Source organism: Sapajus apella, unplaced genomic scaffold (genome assembly GCF_009761245.1).
Source record: "Sapajus apella isolate SASKATOON/1434 unplaced genomic scaffold, GSC_monkey_1.0 scaffold44, whole genome shotgun sequence".
Lineage (NCBI taxonomy): Eukaryota > Metazoa > Chordata > Mammalia > Primates > Cebidae > Sapajus > Sapajus apella.
Genome location: NW_022436984.1, coordinates 18790545 through 18809118, shown reverse-complemented (window position 1 = coordinate 18809118; position 18574 = coordinate 18790545). Strand labels below are relative to the sequence as shown.

The 18574-nt window shown below is 36.6% G+C and overlaps 1 protein-coding gene across 1 annotated transcript in view; it reads left to right on the top strand.

Annotated features, from left to right (window-relative positions):
- SRBD1 (S1 RNA binding domain 1) overlaps positions 1 to 16722 on the top strand; it is a 222713-nt gene extending 205991 nt beyond the window's left edge. The window contains exons 20-21 of the mRNA XM_032239455.1: positions 12335 to 12519; positions 15814 to 16722. Coding sequence (XP_032095346.1) covers positions 12335 to 12519; positions 15814 to 16103 — 475 coding nt within the window. The 3' untranslated portion in view covers positions 16104 to 16722. The remainder of the gene's footprint in view (positions 1 to 12334; positions 12520 to 15813) is intronic.
- Positions 16723 to 18574: the final 1852 nt, after the last annotated feature.

The window sequence follows — 18574 nt, the reverse complement described above, 5'->3', positions numbered from 1 at the left end:
CATCTTCTCTCATCATCAGTGCTCACAAGCCCCACACAAAAACAAAGCAAACAAACAAAAAGGCTCAATAATGAATAGTTAATGGCAATGTCCTGAGTGTCTTTCTATTAATTTAGGCTAGAACTGACAGAATCATTCATTCGTTTAAAAAAGTCTTTTGAGTGCTTTCTATATTCCAAGTACTATTATGCGATCTTGGAATGCATTCAGAGAGACAGACAGTATATAACCAACGTAATAAATAAATTATATAGTGTGATAAAATGTTGTGGGAAACAGGGAAAGAGCAGAGTAATGGGATCAGGATTGCCAGGAATGTGGGTAAGGGTTTGAAAATTTAAGTAGGGTAGTCATCGTAGGCCTCATTGACTTGGTGACATTTGAGAAAAGTCTTGATGGAGGAAAGAGTTAGCTGTGCAGATATCTGGAGAGAGAGTTCCAGGAAGAGGAGCCAGACAGTGTGAAGGTTCAAATGTGGGAGCAGGCATGGCCTGTTAAAACAAGGCAGCCAGTGTGGCCAGATCAGAGTGAGCAAGGGAGAGAAAAATAGGAGATTGAGTCAAAAGGGCATTTGGGAGGCTACTATAGGGGCTTGACTGTAATGCTGAAAGAGTGATATGATCTGATTTACATGCTAAAAGAATCCCCTTGTCTGCTGTGTTAAGTCCACTGTAAGGGGCAGTGGTAGAAGCAGGGAGACCAGTTAAACTAATTGCTCTAATCCGAGAGAAAGATGATGACTCAGACCCAGATGATACAGCAGAAGACATGGTGAGAAGTGTTCAGATTCTGGATATACTTTAAAAGTAGAGTCAAAGAAAGACTGGATGAAGGATATAAAAATTAGTAACTGGTTACAAATGGAAAAAATAATATGAATAGTAGAGACACTGTGGAGGATGAAGTGGAAACTTACTGTATTGGAGGGGAGGGGAAAAGGGAAAAGTTAAATAAATAAACAGTGATCACTCCCGTAGTGATCTCGTCTGGTCTCATGGCTCTAAGGACTATCATAAGCACATGACTCCTAAATTTATATTCTTAGCCCAAACCACTCTTCCAAACTCTATCTGCCTACTTTGGATTTCAAACTTAACATGCCTAAATCTGAAGCCGGTCTCTCCCCAAAATCTTACTTCAACTACTATCTTTCTCATCTCAGATTATTTCAGTTCATCCGTTCAGTTTCTCAGTTCAGAGCCTTGAAATCATCTTTGATCTGATGAGATATCCTTAGCTGAAAATGAGATTTTTCTCCTTGAGCAACCTTTGTGCTTCACAAAGGGCATTTACTAATTTCTTACCTCTGTTATAGTATCTGTGAGAATAAGTTATATTCTTCCTACTCTGGGAGGCTCCTTGAGGGCATATATCACCTCTATTCATTTTTATATTCTTCAGCCCCTGCCACAGTGCTCTGTACATTCTCAATGATACATGAAATCATCAACAAAATTCAGAGTAAATGTTAAAATGATAAAGAATACAAAGAATATGGGGAACACTGAACTGATTAGAGATCAGGAATCTTAAGACACATCCTGCATAAAAACAAGAAAAATAATGTTAACTTTTTAAATTAAAAAGCTGCTTTTGATGTACCCGTTGGTTACTTCACCATACCGCACTCATTCATCATAATAGGCTCAGATGGTCGAAAAGGAATATAACATAGTAGAATATCATAGTAAAGCCACGAGCCCCTTAGTTGTCCTTGTCCCTGCAAAATAAATAATGCATTTGAAAATGTGGGACCAGAATTTACTAGGCTAGTGGCAATTAAATTTCAGATTAGTTTCTAATTATAGGTTATAACCTCCAAAAGAGCACGGACCATAAGCGCCTGGTTTACCTCTCTATTTCTAGCACCTGACAAAGACTGATGTGGCAATGTTTGTTTGATGAAAAAATGATTGATAGAAATTAAGAATGAAAAATTACTATATAGAAGAACGCTGTGGAAGGAACCACTCAGGAACTGATAACTTCAATAGAACAAAATGAAATGTTTAGCTTTAATTCATGTTTTTTTTTCCTATAATATAAATTGGCTGTGGTCAATGCAGTTGAATAAACAAAATTGTTGGTAGAACGCCTAGATCATCCTTTCCTAATGTTGCCTTTCCTACATGTTGAGTAAGTACTTCTTCCAGAATCCCTTGTGGATTGGAAACATTTTAAGACCTCCTCAAATTGAATCGCATTTGCTTTCATGGAGCATTGTATCCAGGGCCAAGGCCCTCCTAGATTTTACAGACTAAAAGACTAGAGACCATGAAAGAGGGTTTCTTACCATTTTCTGTTGTTATCCAGAAACCGTCATGTCTGTGTGTGAGTGATTTCATTGTGTTGTGTACCATAAGCCATAAATAAAATTGCTGCTACATTAGTAGACTGAGACCCAGAAACAGCCTATTTAGGGGTTACTCCGCCTACTACTACCCCTTTTGTTTTTGTCCTACCATTTTGGTTGATCCAGAGAGCTAAAGCAGGTATCTGATTTCCTCTTTTTCTTGAATAAGGTGCCAGGAGTAGTGCTTTGTGCTTTATCAAATCAACAGATGATGCTGATTTGTATGTGTCGCAGTGAGACCTGGCACTCTCCCAGAGAATCTGCTGCATTAAGAATTTGATTAACTCCAGATAGTTAAGCTTGAAAGTGGTTGTGCTCTTGATATAACTTGAAAAATACCAGGAAATTTAGTGTCAAGACTGTCACTTGGCACTCATTTTGATAAAGCATTAGCTGGTATTTGTTATTTCAATTTTGGCCATTAGGGAGGAGTTTTAATACTAGTTTCTGTAAGTGGTTAACAGCCTATGTAGCAGGAATGTCACATGTAGTAGCATTGGAATGGACCAGGTAGATGTATCTTAAGAAATGATTTGTATTAATATAGGATTTCCTTTATTTCTGCTGATGTGCTTATTTGGGACCCTTACAATCAGTGTTGAAAAGTGTCAGAGAGCAGACAGCCATGAATGTAAAATTCAGGTCTGGGACAGGAATAATCACATAACCTGGCAAAATATTTACTTGGGGAAGGAAGAAACTTCTGCACAAAAGTCAAGCAGTGTTTATCTTTAATTTACTAAAAACTTATGTCAGGTTTTTAAAAAAGTAGATTAACCCAACAGATACACAAGGATTCCTTGATGAGATAAATGAATATAAAGGATCCTAACTGGTGCCCCTGAGCTAAAAAGTTAGTTGAGTTTGGGGGAGGTCCTTTAAAGGTTCTGCCTAGTTCCCTGCCACGGAGCTAAAATAAGTCAAGCCAGATAGTGAAGAATGGCCACTACTGAAGATCCTTAGTGAGTGGGCATATCTCAGTCTCTGTCTTGCATTCCTGTTGAAGGATTTAGCATCTCTAACTGGTCCTTGAGAATTGCCTTCAGAGGTTTCATTACCTTCTCTCCGACCCCAAGCTTACTGCCCAGCAAAGAAGTCTTCTAACTAATAAGCAACTGTAATGTGAAGAGTTTACATTGTTTTTATTTTATTTAAAATATAAAATTGTATTTATTTTATTTTAAAAACAAATAGCAACAGTAGACTCTTCACAGATTTGATATTCAGAGTTTTAACTATGAGCAACCAGAGGGCCCATGACTTGTAATTTATAATTTTTCTGACGGGTGAGTCATTAGCCTACTGAATATGTCTAACACACCTCCCCACATCTAAAATTCACCACAGCTTTGTTCTGCATTGGCATACCAGCTAACTCCTGCAATGATAAAAACATGTTCCTTGATGGGAAACTTGCCTGAAAAGAAATCCAGCTGCAAATGCTGTACAATAAATGATGATTAGGTAAACAGACCTAAGAGATTATTTGCAAATTTGAAATAGTCCAAATTTTTCTGTACTTGGTCTTGTCTTATAGGAATTGACAGCAAGGCAGAAAGAATCATTCCTGGCTTTTGATAAGTTGATAACTTCAAATGTGTATCAATTACTTATCCTGCATTAATTTCTAATAGAGCTATGGCTAGACAATATTGGATTGCCTTTTCATAAAAAGACATAGCATCATAAAGAGAGGCCAAACCTAAAATATAAAAATATTAAGTGGACAGATTACTAATTAAAGTGAATTTTGTTTTTAAAGATAAGAGGGGTCTTTCTGTGTTGCCCAAGCTGTATTCAAACTCCTGGGCTCAATGATCCTACTTCTCACCCTCCCTAGTTACTGGGACTATTTGTGTGTGCCACTGAGCCCCGCTTTGTGTGTTCTTGCTGTTGTTAGTAGTTAAAACCTAAACATCTTACCATAGTTTCCAGGAAGTAACGTTTATATTTTCAAAAGTGCCCTTGCAAATGAGAAAAATTATGAAAAAAAATTCACCCACTTGAGAATTAGATGATCAGGCTATGGATTGACTGTTATATCCAATGTCTTACACACTGTTCCAAAACACAGCCCACATGAAGTTTCTGGCAAAGCTGATAGAGGGAACCAGGAAGACCAAGAACCTGAGACTTTATATAACTTTCCCCCAGCTCAGTGAGTACAGTGTCACACTGTCTAGATTCGTTTCATGGCTATTTCAACTGGGAATGTTATTTAACCTCTCTATACCTCAGTTTTCTTATCTGTTAAATGTGCATAATAATAGTACCATATCTCATGGGGTTACATGAATTAATATATGTAGAATACTTAGCATCTGGACAGAGTAAGCTAGTGTTGATATAATTATTATTACTGCTATTTTTGTTGTGATTGAGGAGGGGACTAAGCTATGCCCTTAAAGAAACGGGGGTAGGTGGAGGGAGTGAGGGAGAGTTACAGTGGTTGGTCCCCAAGGAAAAAATTGTTGTTTTACCCTGTGATCTGGATGTAATTTGAGGCATTTAACATTGTTAATGAATATTAATACTGGGTTTTGAGACTGGAGAAAATGCTGGTTTCTCTCCTGTGTTTCTGGGCAACCTCTTAGTACCCAGCGAAGGAGGAGTGTAAGGGAATTTTCAGCCAGTCATAAAGTTGTGTTTGCTTCAGCCTCTTCCATCTTCAAAGTATTTGTCCTTCTCCTTTTTTCCTTTTCATCAGGTTTAGACCCCTCAGTCTGGATCCTGAAACTCAGTAGGTTATTGATTTAGTTTTCCATTATCTTCCTCCTGCCCTTCCTGCCCCCACCCTAGCTATGGATTTTAATCAGCCTGTCTTCTGATTCTCAGTGTCACCATAAGCAAGTTACTTTGACCTCAGTTGCATACTCTTTAATGGAATAACAGTGTTTTTGCCTATTCACAGGATAGCTAGGGATTTATTGAAATGACAGATATTAAGCATTTTCCAATTTTTTGATAGGAGGATTTCTTGACAGCATGGCATTTATGGTAAAAAGGTTGTTTCCCAAAGAAGAGTTCTCTACCTTTCTCCCCTAGTGGTACAAGATCTTTTAATTTTAGCTTTTCCACCATGAGACTGTATGTTTTTAAATACTACTTTTTAAATTTGCCCTTTTCTTTCAAACATTCACAGGCGCTAATCCACGTTATGGCTTTACAGGCAGTAAATTAAATTATATTAATTCTAAACACAGTGTTTTTGAGCTGTAGAGAGTCTGTAGCCTTTGAAACCATTAACTTAATTTTGTTCAGCTCTTATTCAGAAACTCAAAAAGAGCCAAAGCTTTTTCCTTTTGAATTTGGTTTAAAAATTAGTAAGAAGTCGCTCCCAGGCAGTGGACCTGGGTGCCACCGTTTATTAGAGATCTAAATCTTCTGCCTGCATGAAAATCTCCCAAAGTAAAAGGGTAGGCGTGCTAATGAAGATGTAATCTGTTATAACTTTTAACTTCACTACTACGACTTTATGGTGTCAGGTGTGAGCAAGTCTCTTAATCTCACTGAGATTTTGTTCCCTTATCAGCAAATCTACATTTGAAATAAATATTTGAGATAATTAAATGAAATAATCTGTACTGGGCACTTTCTCTTTTTTTTTTTTTTTTTTTTTTTGAGACAGAAGTCTCACCGTCTTGCCCATGGTCTTGGTTCACAGCAACCTCCACCTCCCAGGTTCAAGCGATTCTTGCTGCCTCAGCCTCCCAAGTAGCTGGAATTACAGGTGCCTGCCACCATGCCCAGCTAATTTTTTGTATTTTTAGTAGAGACAGGGTTATACCATGTTGGCCAGGCTGGTCTCAAGCTCCTGACCTTGGCCTCCCAAAGTGCTGGGATTATAGGCGTGAGCCACGGCGCCCGGCCTGGGCACTGTCAAAGTATCTATCTATCTGCATATCTTATATTTGAAAGAGCAGATATAAGCGTAAGACTTCCAATTATTGTCATTACTTAAAATTAGATTGTAAGCTCATTCAAGGCAAAGGCTCTGTTACCTTTCCTAGAATCTTCTTCCACAGTAAATAAATGTTTATTGAATAAAGCTGATTATGTTTTCCTAAATTATTTTTCGTTGGTTTCAGCATTTTGTCAAATTCCTTTTAAGAGCCTTGATTTTAGCAAATCTTAATCATTTGGGCGGGGAAATGGCAGAGTATGTGGAAACAAACAGAAAGAGGGTGATCAGGCTGCATATTACTGGGTCGTTGATTTTTTTTTTCTGGTTCTCTTTTGGGAGGGTAATAGTTTGTTATTTTTCAAAATGTGAGAAAACTGATTTTTTTATGTTGCTTGTAAATTTATTTCTAAGGCAATCCCTACAGTCGTTTAGACATCGTTGGAGCAATAATAGCAACATTTCAGTATATGACACCTTCTTATTTTTATATACTCATACTCATTTAGATGTATATGTACATTTGTTTAAATTATATGATAATTACACAGTATAAAGTGAGTGGTTCTGAAACAGGAAAAACTACATAATCATTGCTGATTATGTATGGCACTGGTTACTATTTCACTGATCTTAGATACTTGGAGGTAACTATATGAACACTCTTCAACTATTTCTAAAAAGTTGATCATCCTAAATCTTTTAGAAGATTTCTCTCAGGACATTTTAACTGGCACTTGTAAAAATGTTTACTCTTATTCAGTAATGCTAAATTGCTAAGTAATAGAAATTATAAAATAAAACAGCTTAATAAGGATATGTTTTCCTATATACAATGAGTGCAATATGCAATGAATATCCAGTTTCTGTACATTTATAACAGATCTTTGAAAAAGCAGGAAACATTTAGTAAGTTCTTCAGAAGTTAGAAGCAGATAACAGCCTGATGGTTGTAAACCGAGTCCTCTGGAAGACAAACTGCATTCCTTCATCTATGACAGCAAATCTTTCTCTTTTCGTTTCATTTGTTTTTTTTTTTTTTCTGCTACTCATATATGCAGGAGGTGCTCCAAATGGTACCAAGTGATAGCATTTAAAGTGCCCCCACCCCTGCCCAGATAGCTGCATGCCTTTTTAAACTATATATTCTTTGATCAGAGTCTGGAAGAGCTTTCAGAAGAACTTCATGACTCTTTCTGAAGGGGTTACATTTTTCAAATGTTTATCTTAGTATGTTAATTTACTGCAAAAAAAAATGGTCTCAACTGTAATTCTAGTGGAGAATTATTTGCCTTTTCTCTGGTTATTATGCTAAGAAATGCCATTTAAATATTATTTTCACTAGATATCTGTTAGCTCTTGTAGTACAATAGGTAATTCTGTGGCTCTCTCCACAAATGAATGATACTTGAATTTATAATTACTTGTATATTTTGCACCAGCATAGATTTTTAAGGATTCTGGCCTTATTCAGTATCTTTGTTTAACAAGGAGGTTAGATGTTTGAAAATGCCAGGTGCAATGGCTCATACCTGTTATCCCAGCACTTTGGGAGGTCAAGGTGGGTGGATCTCTTGAGTCCAGAAGTTTGAAACCAGCCTAGGCAACAGAGTGAGACCTCACCTCTACAAAACATTTTTAAAACACAAAAATTAGGTGGGCTTGTGGTTCCAGCTACTTTAGAGGCCAAAGGAGGGGGATCACTTGAGCCTGGAAGGCCAAAGCTGCAGTGAGCTGTGATTGCACCACTGCAACAGCCCCTGGGTGAAAGAGCAAGACCCTGTCTTTAAATAGTTTGAAAAGATTCCTTGATGATGAGTAAAATGCAGCTCACATTGCTGTCCCTTTTATTTGACTGCTGTGGTAGAGCCAGCACTTCTTTGGTAAGCTAAGTAGTACTGTGATATACTCACCTGTGTAAATTCAGCTCCTCTGTAGATAGCATAAAGGAGCAGCACGTTTTCCTCTTTTGCCACACTGGAATTTATATTCAGTCTTTAATGTTAAGAGCAGTAAATTTGAAAATAGAGAATAATAATTTTTAAAGAAATGTATACATAAACACATATGTTATATATAGAGAAAAATATAGAAACAGTAACAGATTTTTAGAGTAATAAATTATTACTAAACTTTCTTTAATGTCCCACAGTTTAATCTACCTAGTTTTTTAAAAAGCCAGATTTTCTTAGAGTATAAGCTCTTTTTAAAGTATTTAATTTTTAACCTGTATTACAAATTATGGCCTGCTCTATCTACCTGTACCTATTCATTTCTAAAATGATGTGTTCTAGCATTTAATTTTTTGCTTGTTGATGTTATTACTTTAAAACTGAGTAAAGCTAATGGGTGAAAATAATCAAGTAGGAAAGCCTCTTACAAGTGTTGAGAGTATGTGGACAACTAGATGTACTCTGCCCTTATAGCATGGTTCTTGGTGGTGTTGTAAATCATATGTGTTTTGCCCACAAAGCACATGCTAATATTAAGTTGTTTTTAAAGTGATTGTGTTGCATCACCATGGTTCTTCTATGCTCTGTAGGGTATCATGTTGCTTAAATGTAATGAACCGAGTCCTCAGCTCCTAAATCACCATGCTGGAAACGATTACATAAAACTGAATGGCCATGTCTGAAGCCATGAATCTTGAGAATTTCTTATTCTTTGGGAAAAGCCTTACAAGACTTTTCTTATTCTTTGAGGAGAAAAGCCCTATACTTATAACAAGTTTCTGTTGAAAATATTAGCCATTTTAGGTTATATAGCATTCTGTTTGAAAAATAAGCATTAACTCTGCTGCAAGGTCTGTGTTTTAACTTTGTGCAGATGTGTGCTTAAAGAACATGATGTGCTTATTTGCTGCATTTATGCTACTTTCTTACTTTAAGTAAGATGGATGAAATTACATATTAAATAAAAACAGCAGCCCAAACAGCAGTCCTTAGCAACCTGAAAAAGCCTTCCAAAAACAGTGGAGAAAATGAGAATATGACTTTAATAATTCATTGACTTTTGAGAGAATTGTCTGTTTATAAGCATGTATATAATAATTTCTTTGCAGGTTTACTCAATGTTAAGTTTTTAATGTTAAAAGTAATCTGCCAGTAAATTGTAAAAATTACCAAAAGTATTATTTCCCTATCTTAACCAAACACAACACTTTAAATTTAAAATATCTTTTTATACACAGACATAGATATATTGTGTGGCATGAAACTCCAGTTAGAATAACTTGATGGCCTTGGGCAAGTTATTTAAACTCCCTGAACCTCATTTTATTTTTCCTATATGATGTAATACCTACCTTTTAGGATCGTTGTCATGATTAAATGAGAAAAATCTATCTAGAATAATGTCTGACAGATACTTATCACTACATGTTCACTTCTGTATGCCGTGCTTCATAATGCAGTACGTTTTTATTTGGTACTTTTGAGCTAGAAAGTACTTTGTATTGAGTATTGCTTATCACGCTCAATTCTAAAGTGAAACTTTATATTGTATACTACTTATCACACTTAATTCTGAAGTGAAATTTAGAATACATAGAATAAACTTTTCTTAGGGTATTTAAAGAACATTATTGAGTGGCTACTAAGTATAAACCATTGCTTCCTATCAGATACAGCTGACTATATTTAAAATTCAGTAAGGTAGAGGTCAGTTCAAATGCTATTCCCAGTTCATATTATAGTTCCTCTCCCTTTTGTTGGCTCTGTGTGTGTGTGTGTGTGTGTGTGTGTGTGTGTGTGTGTGTGTGTGTCCATGTCCTTGTTGACTTTAAGAAAGTTTTCAAAATAAAAAGCACTTGACTTTGTAGTCATTTAAAAATAGGGTTGATCAATATGAAGCATTAGCTAGGAGCATAAGTTGGTGCTTTTTTATTGATTTCAGTTACCAATGCCTTCAGGTTTATGTGTGTGAGAATGAAAATGATATATGAAATGTGCACCCAGGTTATACAGACCAATGTTCTTGTTACATCTGCAACCACAATAGGCAGAATTCTTTATTTGGAAGTGACTTTGGTAGCAATTAGTTCCACCTCTCCCCACCCACTGTCCCTCACACACACATGTACACACATGTACACACATGCAAGCAACCTTAAGATTCTAAGTGGCCTGCTGAACTAGTGTTTTTGTTATTGCATCCAAGACTCATACAGTGCTTTGGGAAGTTTCTGCCATTTAGTTACTTTTAATAATTATAAAATGCTATTCAAGGTTCTAGACTTACAGCTCATGAGTATACTTTTTGGCATTTTAACAGATGGTTATAAGCCAGAATCTTCAGGATTTTGAAAGATATTCTGTGAAGTAGCTAGTTGCAGACCAATAAAATCAAGAAGGTGAATACCAGGGAAGCCTGCTCAGCAGGGCATGTGTTATTTAGAAAGTTGTGTAAGGAAGCTGGCTTTGGAAAGAGGTGGTCATGTGTCATCTGCCCCATCAGTCAGAGCTCCAGCAGCTGTTCCCTTTCACCAGGACCCTTGTGTGCTACTGTCTATCCATCAGCACTAAGAGATACCGGCTGACTGCCGTCCACCATGCTGGAGAAGCCACAGGCACACAGACTTAATAGTGTCATCTCACTGACCACCAGTTTTGGATGAAAGCTCATTTTCAAAGAGGGAGACCAAACACCAACTTTTTGGTCTTTTATTAGAACATTAACCAAAATATATTCTCAAGAGAATTAGTTGAATGCCATGCAGCGTGTCCATTTTTGGCCATATATATGACTGTAATAATGTAGGAGGTTTGCACAATTGAATCCAAAGAATTGCCCTGCTTAAACGAGAGATGAGAGAACTTTCTCCACCAGATGCTGGATTATTCTTATTATCAGAGTATCACTGGAGAGACCTTTCCAGTTCAACACAACAATGCAAAAAAGAATTAAAATCACAAGCATTCTTTTTTTGATAGTGCAGCAACCTGCCAAATGGGATATATCCCAATTCTGATTATAGACAAGCCTCTGACAATTCCCTTTTTCTCTTTCTGTATTCCAGAGGTATCCTTAGAGGAAAGGATTTGAGGCATTAGTATCACTATCTGCCTGATTACTGTGTTGACATTTTTAAAGTACCATTAATCATAGGAAATGGAACTTAATGGTGTAGAAAAATACCCAGTCAAGGAATGTCACGAAAGTAAACTACAGCCCAATATTCACATGAAATAAAGGGGAAATGCATCTTAACCCTTTAATTATTTTTTTCTTCTTACTGAATTAAAAAAGTAACTGAGAGGCAACTGTGCAATCAAAGATAATGGTAAATATAGCAAAAGAAAATTATAAAAGGCAGATCTTTTTATTTTGCAAATATTACAGCTACATATTGTATAAAGAATATAAAGATAATATTCATCTTTAGATAGTATAATGGAAGTTTTACCTGCTTCCATTTTGGAAGAGAGTTAATTTTTTCTATATCCCCTCCCATATTTTTTCTGTCGACTCTGAATACTGAATATACTTGATATAATTTAGTTCATGTGAGGCTCAACTGTTGATGGAATTTGAGAGTTATTAAGCTGATGATATGCTGCACAGGTAATACTGCCATCAAGGGTATACAGAAGTAAAAAGCAATGATATGACACATGAATAGAGTCATTCATTTTTCAAAAGCTGGAATATTTAATGCATATTTTCTTAGAGTTTGGTGTCATAAATTGTTTGCCTATTTTAATTTAAATTAAAATGTTTTCCTAACTGAAATTGTAGGAAACAGATAAATATAGATAGCCTTATTTTTAAAATATATGTGACACTAAACTGTAATGAATATTATACTGTAAAATGTTTTTGGTGCTGACTCTGAGCAGGTGCTTTATTTGATAAGTTGCATCTTTAATCCACTTTAATAAAAACCTTTAATCCACTTCCTCCCTCTCCCTCAGCCTTGTCTTTTTCAAGACAGTTTACAGCACAGGGCACATAATTCTCAATAAAGACTGATTGATTGATGTATGGGTCTAAGATGAATGAATTTTAGGGTGATCTGTATAGGGAGATTACAAAAGAAGTAATATTATTAAGTGCTGGGCTTTTTATTTTTTCCACTGCAGGTTTTTATCATCCATTGGAGGGACACTCTGTGAGACTGGAAAGCCTGAAATGCAACAAAAAATAAATTCATTTCTTGAGAAGGAAGGAATAGAGAAAACTGCAGAAAGATTGCAAACAACAGTACACACTTTACAGGTCATCATAGATGGTCTCAGTCAACCTGAAAGCTTTGACTTTCGAACAGGTAAACAACTGAACTTGAATTATAGAACCTTGCATTTATATAGCTCCCATTTTCTCTTTTGATCCTCACAGCAATCCTGTGCCATAAGCAAAATGGGTATTATTGCCCCATTTTATACATAGAAAATTAAGGCATTAATTTCCTTCAAAGTCATTATAGTTAATATCCAGAGCCAAAGCTAGAAGCCACGTGGTCTCCCCGGACCCCTCATCCACTGTGGATTTCCCATTTACTAAACTAAATGCATCATGTGTGTACTGCTGTATGCATAGAAGCACACATTTTTTTATGGTCCTTTTGTAAGTTGTTTTTGTCTCCTGGAAGCCAGAAGTGCAAGGTAAAGTGCTTCCTTCACAAGCTAAAAAGTGAATCTTATTCCTAAATTATAGCCTTCCAAGTTCTTAGATTCTGTGTCAGTGAACACATTGAACAAATAAGATAATATCTCTCTGTTGATTTTCCTTCTAATTAAAAGTGCTCTCAGCTTTCAGCACAGGTAGATGGTGAGGGAAGTATAACAACCATAGTTGTTGAGAGCAATGACCCAGTGAAAAAGGATTACAGTATCAAATGACCTACTTCCTAAGGAAGTTTGAATAGGAACCCCTGAGATTTAAATGAATCTGCTCACTAGTCTCATAACCAGTTTTGATGGTATCATGTTTACAGCTTGGCCTTTTATTCTGATTTAGGCTGTGTTGAGATGGTTAGACATACTTCTTTGAAAAGGCTTAAAGGAATTTTAAAATACATTCAGCAAGTTCATTGTGCTATTCCTTCTTCTGTAGGGTTTTTTTTTTAAGTTAAAGAAAAATAAAATAACACCCAGTAAGAACTACGCCAGAAATGTGGGAGTAGAAGCCTCCTAGAGGTCCTCCACACAATGTGGATATTTCAGCAGACAAATTCATCTCCATTTGGAGGCCTGGTATCCTTTTATGGGAATTTCTTGGGTGGTTTTTAGCAGGAGTACTAAGTAGAGCAGTGGTTCTCAAAAATGTTGGATTTGGAGGTGGTACGCCTACATCCTTTGCATTAGAGAGCTGGCAAAAAATGCTTTAACTGCAGGTGTCCTATACTGGACTTTTGCATCCATCTTAATTTTTCTGTCATAGTGTCGATTGTTCCAATATCCCAGTTGCATTGTAGACTCAGAGCAAAAATCAACTCTCAAATTATATGGTCCAATTAAACTACCAGCCAAGTTGAGCAGAAAGACAGATGCATCTGGGCTCTGGACTGAGCTTTCCAGTTATTGCAGTGCTTATCAGTGTAAAAGCAAAGTTTTAAATAGGTCTCTTTAGGCAAACTTTGGAACTGACCTTTGCCTTAATGTAAGTCACAATTTTCAAAATGTCTGAGAACTTTTATCTTACCACTAAACACATCCCCAAGGTGGGGAAGGCATAAAAAACCATACTTTTGAGAGGGCAGATAGTATTTTGGGCATTTCCACGTGATGATATTTATGTTACATCTCCTTTCTTCATTTACTCAAAAATATTTCCTTTCTTACTGCCTCATTCTTTCCTCATACTAATTCTGTCTTTTGTTTTTACCAATGGTGTAATTAATTTCATGTGTATTAACACTATGGTGACTAATTTCCCTAATTGGGTTCATCAAAAGCAGTTCAGACACAGGGTCTGAAAATGCTTGGCTATGAAACTGTTAAAGTTTGCATGGTACACAGAGGATTTTCTGATTTCTCAGTGTCCCAGACTGTCTTCAAGAATATGTTAAGTAGTTCCTGACTCTGATTTTCCATGCAAGATTAAACTAAGCAGCTGATCGGGAACCCTTAGGGAATCTGCAGCAGCTGAACCTCTGCAAGAAAAGAGAGAGAGAAGGAATTTCCAAGCATAAAAACAATGCCTATGGGGTCTCAGAGACCATCCTACCTCTGCCCCTGATGAGTGACTTAGTTCTACTTTGCTTTGACACAGCCCTAGCCTAGTGGAATATTATATTACTACTGTAGGTTTCTTGCTTTTGGAATTCACTGCTTTTGCATCAGGTAAAATTCCACAGAATCAATTCCAATTTTAGCATACTTTTTTTATGGGAACAGTGAGATTTGGAGTTTGAAGAAGGTTTTTATTTTGTTTTATAGGAAAAAGCTTAATTTTTAAAACATGTTGGTATCAGTATGGTTAGACTGGGGGAAGGGAAGAAAGGGGTGACCAGTTGTTAATACAAATGTAAAGGATAGCTTTAACAAGTCATCAGGATAAAGCCAACAGCTGTGGAGGAAAAGGAAATGGAATGGGTGGAGGGGAAAATGAGGCCTTAGTAAAAGGAGATCCAAGCATAGAATGTGTTCTTTGTTATTAGAGTCAACACTCAGTAATCCTAGGAAAGGGGGCCTTCAAGAGAAGCATGGATAAATGGAGTCCACAGATAATCCACAAGCTCCATTTAAAGTGTTAGTTCTAACTGTCTCCCTCATAAAAACCTTTGTTTTTAACTAGAACCAAAATGATTCCTTGGCATGCTTTATGCCCACCTTTTGGACAATAATGAACAAAGAAATATATGCTGGGCTGTAAGCTTGGAAACAGAAATCTGTATCTTCATCGTTTCTCGAGCACCCAGCAGAGTGCCTGGCCAGGAAATAATAGAGTTAATAAATGTTTGATGAATTTAATTGAAAAAAGAGAATTTTAGGCACTACCTTGTTTGGGATTCTGAGCCATAGATAATCAAGAATCCCTAAGTTTTGATTGAATAAACATATTTGAAATGGGTGACAATTGATTTTCTGAGTTCCAAATTTGTGGGAAGAAGTGTGGAAAAAACATTTAAATTTCATCCACATTTGACCAAAAGTTGATGTACTTTCTACCATCTTTAAACGATTTAATAATCCAGGCACTGGGGGGCGAAACAAAGAAAAACTTCCAGTCTCTTGTTTCCAAAGGTATTACTTTCTCAGTGTTTGTAGTTTAGCTTTGTATATTTATTAAGCAAATATGTATCCTCATCACCTCTTCACAGAGAGGAAAATAAGACTGTCTTCTCAATCCTCATGTATAATGCTAGTGTGTACATGTTAGAAGTTGGAGAGAAGAAAGTAAATTTTCTTGAATTGTTTCTACTGCCTGAATGCTGTCTCCAGCTGATATGCGCGTTCTCTGAAGGCAAGCCTCTGTCTTCAGCTCCTTTTATGTTCCCCCTTAATCTTTAATCTTGGTCTGGGCATGTAATATGTAATAAGTGCCTATTCACAAAGTTATGTTGTATATAGGAAGTACAGTACCATATCTACACTTATGTTTTTCTCTTTCCTTACAGATTTTGATAAACCTGATTTCAAGAGAAGCATAGTATGCCTGGAAGATCTGCAAGTTGGGACAGTTCTTACAGGCAGAGTCGAGAATGCCACTCTCTTTGGAATTTTTGTGGATATAGGAGTGGGGAAAGCTGGTCTGATTCCCATACGAAATGTAACAGAAGCAAAACTTTCAAAAACAAAGAAGAGAAGGAGCCTTGGACTAGGCCCCGGAGAAAAAGTGGAAGTCCAAGTACTCAACATTGACATCTCCCGATCTAGGATTACCCTGGACCTCATTCGGGTGTTATGAGTGTCCCACTGAAGGCCAAACACTGGTTTAATTTTCTCATTTTTACAGATTGACAAGGATAAGTCAGTTGTTTGTAAATTCTAGTTAGCAGATGAGAAAGAATTCACTTAATATTAGAAATATTTTCCAAACACTTTTCTTTGTTTTTTTCTTCTGAATAGAAAACCAACATTTTGATTTCCTTTCCCCTTAAAGAAAACAACTAATGCACATTCTTACATGGCTTTATGTAGTAAGTTTTCTGACTAAAATTTTGTTTTTTATTTTTTGTAATTTAACTCCTTTTGCATTTTGTGTAACAGCTTGTTTAACTTCTATTTGCCAACATCTGCCTTGCTGGATTTGTATGGGATTGTCTTCTTGATTTGAATTGTGTAGCTTTTGTTGACACAGTAGGGCTGGGTAGTGTTTAATCCTTCCATTTTATAGATTTTTTTTAATCAAGCCTTTTGGACTTGATTCATAATTTTGCAATAATCTCTTTTCCCTTGTCATGCAAACCAAAAATATACCAGTAAAACAGATTCTGACATGTTCATAGCCATCAAATAAATGGCTCAAAACATTTCTCAAAAGGATATATGTATTGACCCCAACAATAAAGGTTTGTGGCTAGTGACTTGTTTTTGCTATGTTGATTCAGTGAACGACCTAGAAGTCAGTCTTGATGAAAGAAGATACGGTTTATGTAACATTTGGAGAAGAGGGAAGCCTTTGGAAATTTGAAGAATAGTTTTGTTTGACTTAGCACAGAAGAGCATGTCCTTTCTTAAATCAGAATTTAAACTTCAAATAGGGATAGAAATGGCCTTTTTAAAAATTGAATATAGATCAGGTGTGTGAGGGGACAAGAAAATCAAGTATATAAAGGAAGTGACTCTTATTCTTTTTATATTCAGTGGAGATGGTAAGGATTAGCATGACCATTCAGGGTCAAAATAAAGCCCACAGTGGACTGGTATCCATTCTGACTACTGCTGCTGCTGTTGATTTGCCTGATGAAGATATTTTGTGACTGAATGTCTGCATTTCTCCATGCATGGTAAGTAGGGGATGGTTACTAAAGACGGCCAGTCTTGTTCTTTTGCCTAGGAAACACCCGTTGTCCTGGCATAATTTTCAATATTGCCCCTCTTTATCCTCAGAGTGCCCCATTTTTTATGATAAATCATACGATCAACTAATAGTAGTTCTACCTGGTAATTTGTTCTTCTCAAAATATATATCCAACTGGTGTACACAAATTTTTTTTTTTTTTTTTTTTGAGATGTAGTTTCACTTGTTACCCAGGCTGGAGTGCAATGGTGCGATCTCAGCTCATTGCAATCTCTGCCTTCTGGGTTCAAGCAGTTCTCCTTCCTCAGCCTCCCGAGTAGCTATGGGACTACAGGCGTGCACCACCATGCCCAGCTAATTTTTGTATTTTTAGTAGAGACATGGTTTCACCATGTTGACCAGGATGGTCTCGATCTCTTGACCTCGTGATCCACCCGCCTCAGCCTCCCAAAGTGCTGGGATTATAGGCACGCAAACCACCGTGCCCGGCCACAAATCTTTGTAATGCAGTAGGTTCCTTAAAAGTTGCATATATCAACTTTTTTGATATATACAGCTATTTGTCTAGCAATTTCATTTCTAAAATGCTTTTTCTCTGTTTCTTACTGGTCTTCAACTCACAGTGGGTCTATCTTAATGTTAAAACTTTAAGTTGATCTTCCTACTCAATCCTCCCAATATTCTTCCAGGTTCATAATCTGTAGATCAATGATGAGTGATGTGTATCTGAAGAATTTTACTCTGAAGCATAATTTCACATGAATGCTTTGGGGAAAGAGACCTTCTCCCTGGGCACTTCGGATACAGGAACAAGAGTAGTTGAAAGTGTGAAGCTGCTCTGTTGACCTGGCAGCTAAGCCTTCATGGACAAAGCAAGGACTTGACATTGCACTAGATTGCATAGTTTGTCCCATCCAGCCCAAACATGGTAGAGGCTGGTATAAGGCCTAAGCTATAAAACAAGGAACCACATCTCATTTATAAATCCAAAGTGTAGCATCATGATCCATTATATTCTATTTATTGTTCCTATTCTACTAGTAATCCACAGCGTGCCTTTGAGGTGGTATCTCTACTTCTACAGACCTCCTTTTTCCAAACTTTAAATGGGAATATGATAAAGCATTTATTCCCATATACATTTACTGTTGGCCTCCTGGTGTGCCAGGCATTGTGCTAGTCACTGACCAAAAATTGTGATAGACAAATAGGTAGTGATAAGGAGCACAAAAAGAAGAAAAAAAAATAGACATTATCCCTGTCCTTATGGAGCTTAGAGTCTATTGAGAAAGCATAATTAAAGAATAAAAATATAAAATTACAATCATAAGTGATATACTGGTGACAGCATGTAATAAATGGATTGACTTAGAAAAGTCAAAGTAGTTCAGTGGGGTTTGAGACGTGAAAGATGA